Source organism: Colobus angolensis, unplaced genomic scaffold, assembly GCF_000951035.1.
Source record: "Colobus angolensis palliatus isolate OR3802 unplaced genomic scaffold, Cang.pa_1.0 Scaffold3, whole genome shotgun sequence".
Taxonomy (NCBI): Eukaryota; Metazoa; Chordata; class Mammalia; order Primates; family Cercopithecidae; genus Colobus; species Colobus angolensis.
Genome location: NW_012116265.1, coordinates 19,038,277 through 19,050,034, shown reverse-complemented (window position 1 = coordinate 19,050,034; position 11,758 = coordinate 19,038,277). Strand labels below are relative to the sequence as shown.

The window sequence follows — 11,758 nt, the reverse complement described above, 5'->3', positions numbered from 1 at the left end:
TGGACCCCCAGAGATCAACTGAGAAGCCCTGTTCCACCTGGACCCCCAGATATCAACTGATAAGCCCTGTTCCACCTGGACCCCCAGAGATCAACCCCTCATCCAAGGCCTTGACCAGAGCCCCACCATCCTGCAGGGTCTGAGGTGTCATGGCTGGAAGGGACCTCAGAGCCAGTCACTTCCTCTGATCTCTCTCTTTTTTTTTTTTGGAGACGGAGTCTCGCTCTGTCGCCCAGGCTGGAGTGCAGTGGCGCGATCTCGGCTCACTGTAAGCTCGGCCTCCTGGGTTCACGCCATTCTCCTGCCTCAGCCTCCCAAGCAGCTGGGACTACAGGCGCCTGCCACCACGTCCAGCTAATTTTTTGTATTTTTTAGTAGAGACGGGGTTTCACTGTATTAGCCAGGATGGTCTCGATCTCCTGACTTTGTGATCCGCCGGCCTCGGCCTCCCAAAGTGTTGGGATTACAGACATGAGCCACCGCACCCGACCTCTGATCTCTTGCTTTACAATTGAGGAAGCCACAGCTCTGAAGTGACTCCAGGTCTCCCCAGCACAGCCACGTTGTGTGGGCTTGGCATGCTGCGTTCAGGCCTCTTCCCCACTCCACTCCACCCCCTTCATTTACACAGACCCCCACGACGCAAGTTTATCTATGTGCAAATCTGCATATGTACTCCTGACTGCAAATAAAAATTATAAACAAATAAGTCAAGTCCTCTCAGGAGGCTTTCCTTGGAGAGCAGCCTCTCCTTCTTGTGTTGGTCTCCATTAGAGGCAGAGGCTGTCAATTGCAAGGTCAGGGCCGTGTTTGGAGTTGGGCCCTTTTCTCATCTGCGTGGTGGGCAGGGGCGGGCCCTAGCAGGAGGAGCGGGCACACAGGTACGCTGAGGTCGGGAATAGGATTCAGCCCAGGTGAGGGCGTGTGGAGGCAAGGCCCGCACCCTGGGGTTGTGACTCCTTGGCTGCTGACCTGCCCTGCGGACATTCCCCAGGGAGGCTGTGGCCAGCCACGGTGGGGGGTGGGAACTGGGCCCTGAGGCCAGGCTACTGGGCAGTGAGGAAGGCCATAGCTTGGGATCAGGGTAGGGGAAGGGGCACTGGGCTTCGATCTTGGGCAAATTGAATTGATTTTCTCATCTACCAGCTAGGAATTCCAAACGCCCACCTTCCCTACATCTCTGGATTGTTGAAGCCATACAGAAAGCCCTTGGTGAGGGCCGGGTGTGGTGGCTCAGGCCTATAATCCCTGCAATTTGGGAGGCCAAGGTGGGTGGATCACCTGAGGTCAGGAGTTCAAAACCAGTCTGGCCAACACGGTGAAACCCCATCTCTACTAAAAATACAAAAATTAGCTGGGCGTGGTGGTGCCCACCTATAATCCCAGCTACCTGGGAAGCTGAAGTATGAGAATCACTTGAACCCGGGAGGTGGAGTTGCAGTGAGCCTAGATCATGCCACTGCACTCTAGTCTGGGCAACGGAGACAGACTCCACCTCAAAAACAAAACAAAACAAAAAACAAAAAACCAAGAAAGCCCTTGGTGAATGGAAAGGCTGTGAGAATGTCAGGGATCACATGTGCCAAGTCACATGGCCTCTCTGAACCTTGCTCCTTTTAAGTACAAAATGGGGTCACAGCAGCACTTCCTTCAGGGGGTCATGAAGAGGATTCTGTTAAAGCAGGCGATTCAGGCACAGCAGCAGCCTGCGCCTGCCACAGAGCACACTCTTGACAACCTGTCGTGATCATTACCAGTGTCATCTGAGGGGAAGCCCACCCTGGCTATAAAGTGCTTACTCTGTGCCAAGCACTTTACATAGGTTAACTTTATCCCCACAATCCTGCCAAAATTCAGGCCTGAGCCTCAGAGAGGTTATGTGGCCTACTGTCCCACTGCTAAAAAGTGGTCAAGTCAGGACTTGAACCCAGGCAGGTTGATCCCAGAGCCCTGCAGACTTTACTGGAACTGGGGGCACAACCAGGTGACCTTGGCAAGGGCCTTCCCTCCTAAGCCTGTTTCTCCATCACCAGTGAAAGGAAGGCAGTGGGCTACATGAGCGCCCAGGATCCTTTTAGCAGCAGGAGCAAGGTGTCCTCTCCGACCACCAGAGGTCTCCCCTCCAACAGCCAGAGACTGAGTCCAGCCTGGGCTTGGCTCCCTGACCAAACTTGTGCAATATTTGAAAAAGCAAGGAAGAAAACTCTGGAGTCATTTAGGAGAACAGAGTTTCCCACAAATCCTGACACCCCGGATAATTCCCCACCGTCCTTTGCCAAGTGGGATTCCCCGCCACCTTGTCCTGGGCAAGGGCCTCCAATTTACAGAGTCCAAAAAAACCAGCGAAGGAGGGAAGGCTGAGGAAGCCAGAAATAAACCTCGATCCATACATTGAAAGATTTCTGCTAAAAACATACTAAAACCAACCTCAGTATCCAGAAAGAATTAGACTAAAACATTAACAGTGATTATCTTGGAATTAGGTAGGATTCAGGGGATTTTTTTTTCTTTTCCTTTTTCTTTCATTATATTTCAAAAGGGCAGCAAAGTAGGGGGCATTTTCCCATTCATTCAACCAAACAAGAAACCCCTTTTCTCAGTGGTTTGGGGGGATGGAGGACTGTCTAGTCCCTTCTTTATTTATTTTTATTTATTTATTTATTTATTTATTTATTTATTTATTTTTTGAGACGGAGTCTCGCTCTGTCGCCCAGGCTGGAGTGCAGTGGCATGATCTCAGCTCACTGCAAGCTCCGCCTCCCGGGTTTATGCCATTCTCCTGCCTCAGCCTCCCGAGTAGCTGGGATTACAGGCGCCCGCCACCTCGCCCGGCTAGCTTTTTGTATTTTTTAGTAGAGACGGGGTTTCACCGTGTTAGCCAGGATGGTCTCGAACTCCTGACCTCATGATCCGCCCGTCTCGGCCTCCCAAAGTGCTGGGATTACAGGCTTGAGCCACCGCGCCCGGCCTATTTATTTATTTTTTTTGAGATGGAGTCTCACTCTGTTGCCCAGGCTGGAGTACAGTGGCGTGATCTCAGGTCACTGTAACCTCCACCTCCCAGGTTCAAGCAATTCTCCTGCCTCAGCCCCCTAGTAGCTGGGATTACAGGCATGCACCACCATGCCCAGCTAAATTTTGTATTTTTAGTAGAGATGGGGTTTCGCCATGTTGGCCAGGCTGGGTCTTGGACTCCTGACCTCAGGTGATCCACCTGCCTCAGCTTCCCAAAGTACTGGGATTACAGGCATGAGCCACCACGCCCAGTCTACTTCTTTGTTTGTTTATTTATTTATTTTTGAGACGGAGTTTCACTGTCATTGCCCAGGCTGGAGTGCAGTGGTATGATCTCAGCTCATTGCAATCTCCGCCTCCCAGGTTCAAGCGATTCTCCTGCCACAGCTTCCCGAGTAGCTGGGATTACAGGCATGTGCCAACACGCCCAGCTAATTTTGTATTTTCAGTAAAGACGGGGTTTCACCATGTTGGTCAGGCTGGTCTCGAACTCCTGACCTCTGGTGATCCACCCACCTTAGCTCCCCAAAGTGTTGGGATTACAGGTGTGTGCCACAGAGCCCAGCCCCGTTGACTTCTTTGAACCTCAGTTTAATTCTCTGTAGGACAATTATTAAAATACAGCACTGTCCAATTGAACTTCTTATCATGATGGCAGGATTATATGTCTGCACTGTCCAATGTGGAAGCCAGTAGCCACATGGGGCCATTGAACACTTGAAATGTGACTGGTGCAACTGAGACACAGATGACTTCATTTTAACGAATATGAATGCAGAGAGGCTTATGTGGCTAGTGACTACCGTGTCGAACAGCACCATATAAGGCTTCGCTCCCCCATGGTGACTGTGAGGCCACAGCTCTGTGAATTCACAGAAGCCACAGCTCTGTAAATGAGAAGGTTCCGTACAACTGTTGGGTGAGCCTTCCATTTGGGAAGATGGAAGGCAGTTCTGAGTGCTTTCTCTCACCTTTTAAAAAAGAGCAATTGTTGTAAATAAAGAGACCCACCGAATTCTTGGGACAGAGGGACCATTAAAGTTTGGTGAAACATGGTAAACCTCTTCTTTAAATATGCACAAAGTATCAAAATCCCAGGAGGAATCTCCCATGGAACAAACAAGCCTAAAGATTTCAAACAAGTTCTTAAACTCAAAGGCCCACATGGGCCAGGCATGTGAGCAAATGGGCAGGGTGGAGGCACAGACGGGAGGGCTGGTGCCCCGTCTAAAGCAAGCATATCCTCCTTCATTCCCTGCTGCCACGGGGGAATGGGAGCCCAGCATTTCCAGAACTGATTTTTTCAAGAGAAGCAGAAAATCTGGACTTTTATAAGAATCTGCACATTTTTAAATGTTGGTAACAACTAAAAACAAACAAACAAAAAAACACCCTGTGTTTAAGTCAAATAAAAGAAGTGACTTGGATGACCTTCTTTTCCTTCCTCCACCCCATCTCAGAGCCTGGCTCCTGCACGAGGCTCAGCAAACACTGGTGATGTCTCCCTGGCCCCCAGGCTCTGAGGCCAGGCCCTCGGGTATTCTGGCTGCTTACCAAGTCCAGATCCACCCACCTCATTGCTCCCTGCCACCATCTCTTCAGCCCCTATAGTTATCCCAACAGCCGGACACATTAGGGATCACTCAAGCATTATCCTGAGCAAGCCCTTTGCTTCCTCCCTGGGCCTGAGGGCTGCTGCAGGCTGGCAGTGCCCACCTCCGCGGATCTGTCTGGGCAGAGCTGTGGAATGGAACAAGGGTGACAGTACATCCAAGTCTGGCTGCAGGGACCCAGGCCCAGGGGCAGTAACACTTTTCCTAATTTGGGGAAAGTGATGGCTTGGGCATGACACAGGGAAAGGAAGTAGGATCTCAGGAGGGACGTGAAGTCCTTAAGTTGAGTACCTGAGACAGGATAAAAAAGAAAAACCAGAAGGGCAGTCCTGAAATAGAATGGGGCGGGCCAGTGGCTCACGTCTGTAATCCCGAACACTTTGGGAAGCCTAAACGGAGGTGGAGGATCACCTGAGGCAAGGAGTTTGAGACCAGCCTGGGCAACACAGCGAGATCGCTCTACAAAAAATAGAAGAAATTAGCAGGGCTTGCGACTGTGATCCCAGCTACTCAGGAGACTGAGGTGGGAGGATTGCTTGAGCCTGGTAGGTCGAGGCTGCAGTGAGCTGAGATCACGCCACTGCACTCCAGCCTGAGCTACAGAGCGAGACCCTCTGTCAAAAAAAAAAAAAAAAAAAAAAAAGAATGGTTGGGCTTGGCCTTAATTTGTGCTTTCCATCTGCAGGGGCCTCGAAACACCAGATTCCTAAACCACTTTCCTAAGGCTAAGCAAGTTTGGGGAATTCTGTGTCATAGTGTACATCTGCATCTACAAACTCTAAGAACTCCTATCATTAAAAAAACAAAGCAACATAACTTTAACTCATTGTTTTCCTGTCGTACTCAGCTCAGAACCCCTCTTGCCATAACACGTATGGTTCAGCAGGATCTTACTGGGAGGCATGGTGTCAGTCACCTCCCAGCCGGTCCCTGGGAGCGGCTGTGCTCAGCCAAGGTTAGGTCATGGCCACTGACACTCGAGCACTGGGGAGGGGACCGTGGCAGATGGAAGCTGGCAGGGCCTGCGCTGACAGTCTGGGGCCTGCCCCAGGGACCCAGGAGAAGCAGCCGGAGTAAGGCCCGGGAACAGGGGCGTGCGTGCCTCCCAGCTCGCTCCTGTCACTTGTATTTAGAGCCATCAAACATGTAATCAGTGTCATAGCATGTGCCAGGTCTTTCCCCAAAATTGTTTTACCTCCCAGATCACCCCATAGACAGAGAATTCTCATCTCACTTTCCAGAGGATGAAACCACGGCTCAGAGGGCAGGGGGCTTGCCTGTGGCCCCCCGGGGTGGCGGCCAGCATGGTGCCTTCCCGCAGGCAGCATGTCATCCTCTTGCCTGTGGGAAGCCCAGGACTGTCTCCTTTTCTCTGCGGGCCCCTAGATCCACCAACATCACCCAGCGAGTACGTTAAATAACAGATTCTTGGGCATCTGTATTTTTAGGAAGCTCTCCATTTAGCCAGCTTGGTAAAGAACTTCTTGGGTGACTATTCCAGGGTTCAGGGAAGAGGGGAACCTCATACTGGCTGCACTCTCATTTGACCTCATTCTCTGTCCTTCTGATTTCCTCACTCTAACAACCAGTGTCCCGAGTAAGGGTTGAGACGTCGCCTCCTATCTTCTTGTCTGCCCTGAATAAGGCAAAGCATGCGAGATGGGATTGAGACAGGGTAAAGTTACAGTTAGGTCAGGAGAGTAAAAAAGGGTAGACTTGCCAAGGCCCTGGGCAAGGAAGGGCCAGCGCGGGCCCTCTCTGGACAGGTTTCTGGAGTTGAGCACGTCCCAGCCGCAGGAAGTCCCCAGCTGTGCTTGGTGGAGTGCCTTGGCTGCAGCCCTGGGGTTCAGGGTGAGTGTGGTGGGGTGCTGTGGGAAGCGGGAAGTGGGTGTGAGCACGGCCTCGAGGGCTGGCAGAGTGCCCTGGGCACAGCTCCTCGCTCCTCCTGCAGTTTCTGTCCCAACTCTCCCAAGGAGCAGGTTTTCTGGGTTTGAGCTGCAGGGCTGTGGAAAGGGCCTGTCTGCCTCTTCTTATATTTTATTTTATTTTAATTTTATATTTTATTTTATTTGAGATGGGGTCTTGTTATGTTGCCCTGGCTGGCCTCTAACTCCTGGGCTCAAGCAGTCCTCTTGCCTTGGCCTCCCAAAGTGCTGGGATTCAAGGTGTGAGCCACTGTGCCTGGCCAGTTGGCCTCTTCTCGTTCCCTGTATTTTCCTCTCCAGGACCCAGGACCAGAGTCATGTGTGTTGGGGATGGGGGAGAGGTGGGAACTGCTGGACACAACTGCACTCCCCTCTGACCCTGCCCACCTCCTCTGGAGGAGTGGGGGCCACTGCTACAACCTGCTTTCAGCACATCACATCTCTCCCCACTACCACCCCAAATTGCATACCCTGTTTCCCTCCTGCAGGGCGAGTGTCCACTCACTCACCTTCTCGATGACCCCGACCACCCTGCAGCCCCTCAGCTGCTCCACAGCAGAGCTCAGCGTGCGGATGGGCCGGAGCCTCAGACTGCTGAAACCCTGCAGAGGAGGGAGACAGGCCACACGCAGCCTCAGGGCCGAGCCCTCCTTGGCCATGGCCTTCTCACCAGGCATCAAGCAGGAGCTTCTGGATGCAAGGAGAACAGTAGGGAGGGCAGGGGTACAGGCAGGCCCCACCCCACAGGGGCAGGCTGGGTGGAAAAGCTGGCCTCGACTAACAGGTACCCCTACTGGTCCAGGGTGGTCAAGCCAACTTCCCTGCTCAGCCCGCCCAAGGGCCATGAAGTTCTCTGGGCTTCAGAAGTCCCCTCTCAAAAGCCCCATCTAGGCCAGGCGCAGTGGCTCACAACTGTAATCCCAACACTTTGGGAGGCCGAGGCGGGCAGATCACTTGAGGTCAGGAGTTTGAGATCAGCCTGGCCAACATGGTGAAACCCCATCTCTACTAAAAATACAAAAGTTAGCCGGGCGTGGTGGCGCCTGCCTGTAATCCCAGCTACTTGGGAGGCTGAGGCAGGAGAATTGCTTGAACCCAGGAGGTGGAGGTTTGCAGTGAGCAAAGATCATGCCACCGTACTACAGCCTGGGTGACAAAGCGAGACTCCATCTCAAAAAATGCAGAAGCTCCCAAGGCGGGGGGTAGGGAAATAACCTGGGAACTTGTGAGCCTCACAGAACATGCCTTGTAGACGAAGCACCTACTTTGGGGAAAGGCAGCTGTACGAGATGCAGTGAGCCAAGGAGGGTTGTGTAAGTGCAAGCGTCCATGAGGTAAGAAGCGCGCATGCATTTTCCACCCTCACTGAGCACTTACTGCTTTAGAGAAAGCCATGTGGGGAGAGTGTGTGTGCACATACACACAACACAGACATGTGTGTGTGTGCACACGTGGGTGTCAGGGTCTGTTCCAAATTGCACGCCAGTTCACAAGAGACAGAATCAGGAGACTGAGTGTGGACACACATAAGCGTGTAAATTGAACTGTGTGCAAGGCTGGCAGATGTACATGTGCACGCATCGCAAGTGCTCTGTGAGGATGCAGACTGGACTGGAGATGACTCAGTGAGTTGTTTGAAAATGAATGAGCCATGAGGCATGGGAGAGAGAGGAAGCCAGGAGGAGAGGATGGTGGGCCTCCCTGGCACACTCCAGCCCAACTAACGATCTCTACTGCCAGCCTCTGCCCTGCAGCCCAGGGCGGGCCTGTGGGTGTCGGGGCCTCCTCAGTCTCCCCTCAGAGCCCTTCTCCTGCTTAGGCCTTTGGGCGGGGGGTCTCCTCACCGTGCTGGGGCTGGCTCCACTGCCCAGTGGCCGCTGCAGGTGGCAGTTGAAGATCTCCTCTGCCCGCCGCAGGTACTTGGTAATTTTCAGCTTCACAGCCTCACGTCGCTCCTTGTTGGGGTCAACTGTGGGGGACGAGGGTCACCAGGGTCCCCAGCCACGGCCTCGGAAAACTGGAGTTCCAGCTCCCATTGCCTGCCCTCTGCTCTCCCGAGGAGGGAGCTCCTGTTTCTAAGCCTGGTTTGGCAGATTCTGCCCCCAGATTGCTTCGTGAGCCCCTCCTCTGGGGTGAGGGACCAGCCAGGAAAGAGGAAGGGAACTGGCAGGAGGAGGTTAGGAACCAGGGTCACTCCTCAGCAGACAACACTTCACCGTTAGCACCCACCGCCTTGCTGGCAGCTGTCACGCCCTGGAAAGGGACAGGGTGGGGATTTCCCCATCCATTTTTTTCAGAGGAGGGGACAGAAGATTCCAGAGAACATTGCTTCTTCCATCTCTGATGCCCAGTGTGATGAAGGCTAGGGTGGGGACCAGGATAAAGGAATTGACTGGACAGACTGGAAGCCCAGGCTGGCCACCAGGGCCCACAGGCGTCTCAAACTGGCCTCAGCACCAGTTCGAGGCACCATGCCTCTCCCCTGGCATGGAAGTTCCTCATGCTGCCCTGGAGGGACCTCCCCTCTCACCTCTAGGCCTTGACTGTTCTCTCTCTGGAACTCTAGCCAGTCCTTCGGCTGGATAATGCACCTACCATTCTCCAGTGCTCAGATTAGAGATCTAACATCTAGAAAATGCTCTAGGCCAGCCCAGTCTGACCTCAGTTTCCCTCTTTCCTCTCTTCACTTCCCCCCAATCCTCTTCCTACCTGAGATTATAATGGTCCAAATTAACTCATCAGTCTCCCCCTACTAGAATGCAAACTCCCGGAGGGCAGGAGCCTAGCCCAGCTCCAGGGACAGACAGGTGTGGAAGGCCAAGTACACAGCCTGTGAAGTCAAACCCCAGCTCTGCCACTTGATAGCTGTGGAACCTCGAGCGAGCTATTGAACTGCCCCATGCCTCAGCTTCCTCATCTGGAACACGAGAATTTAAAAAATGGTTCCGTGTACTTGGAACGACATACAACAACATATATGGTAATTTCTATTACTCTGACGCTCAGATGAATGAATCTACATGAAGCCCCTTAGAATGGTGCCTGGCACGTAGGAACAGCTTAATAAGTGCCAACTATCACTGTCCTTCACGGAGGCCCTGCAGGCCAGCATAGTGCCCTGCTCACCCAGTACAAATGGACAGAGGACAGAACAGATGGATGACAGCAGGAGCCCTGCACTGGCCCTTCCCCACTCACCCCAGCCCTGCCCAGCCCCAGTCCTCACCATGTATGCCACGGAGCAGCACGTCCACGCCATTCTGATAGTGGTTGAAGGCCGCTTCATAGTCCTCACCAACGTCGCGCTCCAGGGCCAGCCGGATCTGCGTGGCCGCATCCACCAGATAGTCACGCTTTGTCATGTCAGGCGCCCCCAGAGCCACCCTGTTGCGAATCTGCTCTAGGTACACGCGAGCCTGGGACCGTGCTCGTGAGCAAGGCTCAGGCTCCAGGCCGGGGCTGGGCAGGCACTCGTAGGCCACCAGGCTCATGGCCGCCCTGCAGCTGGGACCTGGAATGGGCAAATGCATTAGGGAGGACCTAGCTGGGCGCAACACCCCTATCCGCACCCCAGTTTCCTCCACTGAATATCAGGGAGACTAATATTCACCTCCAAAGACTGAACGAGTCAGAGCTAAAGTGGGTAAGGTCTTTTCATGGATCCAGGTCCTTCATAAGTGGTGGTAATGACAGAATCATAACCAGCTTGGGACTCTGTTTTCCTTTTTTTTTTGAGTCGGAGTCTCGCTCTGTCACCCAGGCTGGATTGCAGTGGTGTGATCTTGGCTCACTGCAACCTCTGCTTCCCGGGTTCAAGCAATTCTCCTGCCTCAGCATCCCAAGTAGCTGGGATTACAAGCACTTGCCTACCACACCCGGTTGTTTTTTGTATTTTTAGTAGAGAAAGGGTTTCACCATGTTGGCCAGGCTGATCTTGAACTGACCTCAAGTGATCTGCCTGCCTTGGCCTCCCACTGTGCTGAGATTACAGGCGTGAGCCACTGCGCGGACCTGGGCTTCTGTTTTCCTTTCCAATCAAATTCAGTTCAGCAAACATTTCTGGAGTATCTGGTACTGTGTTGAGCTCTGGAGAGAGCTGAGGATATCTGTGATCCACAGCCACCTTCACAGGGCCTCCATGGAGCAAGCCTGGTATCTAGTACGCGTTCAGCATATGGAGGCCACACACGCTGATCTCAAATGCTGTTCCTCATGCTGTTCCCTCCACCCTGCCTGTTCTCCCCTCCCTGCTCCTCCTGTGGGAATCTAATTTACCCTTTGGGGTTTAGCACTTCTCCGTGGACAGGATGGATTGCCCCTGCTGTGTTTGTTCCCTTGGTCCTGAGGTCGGTGTGGTCAGCGAATGAGGACCCCTCCTGGAGCCAGCAGAGAGCTAAGCACAGAGCTGGGCTGTAAGACCTGTTGGCAGACGGAATGACTGAATGGCAGACTCGGTGCCACGTTGGATGGGGATAGAAGAGGGCAGGGTGACCCAGCCCCAGGGAGGGTCTCTCTGTCCTCCCAGCTTTACTTTTGAGAAGGCCATGTGGCCTCCAAGGATCTGACAGCAGCTTCTCCCTGAGCAACGTGTGACCCAGGCGGCCAAAGGGATGAGAGCCGTGGCTGCGGGAAAGGAATGGGCTCAGAGAGAGGCCCACGAAGCTGCCCCGCCTTTGCTCTCCCAGGTCTCACTGGGAATGGGCAGGGCCCAGAACTTACAACCTGAGGTCTTTTGGAGAGAGAGAGAGAAGGATGGGCGGTGGGGCGGGGAGGGAGACCCACAGCCTCAGCCGGCGAGGAGCTGAACCCGGGCCAGGATGCGGCCAGGAGGCAAAGGGAGGCCGCACCATTCCTGCTCGGCCAAGCCCAGGGGAAACTTGAGGCTATGAGGCCTTGCTCTCGGGAGTGCCCGGGTGGGACTGACTTCAGGGGCCACCCCGCCGGCCCGGGTCCTGCCGGGCAGAGCCGCTGGCCCCGCCTGGACACAGAAAGTGGCGCGTGCAACCCGCGGGGCCTCAGCCGCAAGGTGCACGGTCCCAGGGTGGAGGGACGGCCGAGGGGGCCCCTCGCCTGGGAGGGTAGAGGAGGGGCCGGACAAAACACCGTACCTGCCCGAGCTGGGAGCCCGGTCCGCGGGCCAGGCCTCCCCCTGACGCCACTGGCCCTTCACGCCAGAGCGCGCCGCCGCCGAGGCTTTCCGGCATC

At 54.1% G+C, this 11,758-nt stretch overlaps 1 protein-coding gene across 1 annotated transcript in view; it reads right to left on the bottom strand.

Annotated features, from left to right (window-relative positions):
- RPS6KL1 (ribosomal protein S6 kinase-like 1) overlaps positions 1–11,758 on the bottom strand; it is an 18,528-nt gene extending 6,770 nt beyond the window's left edge. Inside the window, exons 1-5 of the mRNA XM_011949552.1 lie at positions 11,662–11,758; positions 10,469–10,972; positions 9,780–10,064; positions 8,398–8,522; positions 7,063–7,155 (exon numbers count right to left, since the gene is read on the bottom strand). Of these exons, the coding sequence (XP_011804942.1) occupies positions 7,063–7,155; positions 8,398–8,522; positions 9,780–10,044 (483 nt within the window). The 5' untranslated portion in view covers positions 10,045–10,064; positions 10,469–10,972; positions 11,662–11,758. The remainder of the gene's footprint in view (positions 1–7,062; positions 7,156–8,397; positions 8,523–9,779; positions 10,065–10,468; positions 10,973–11,661) is intronic.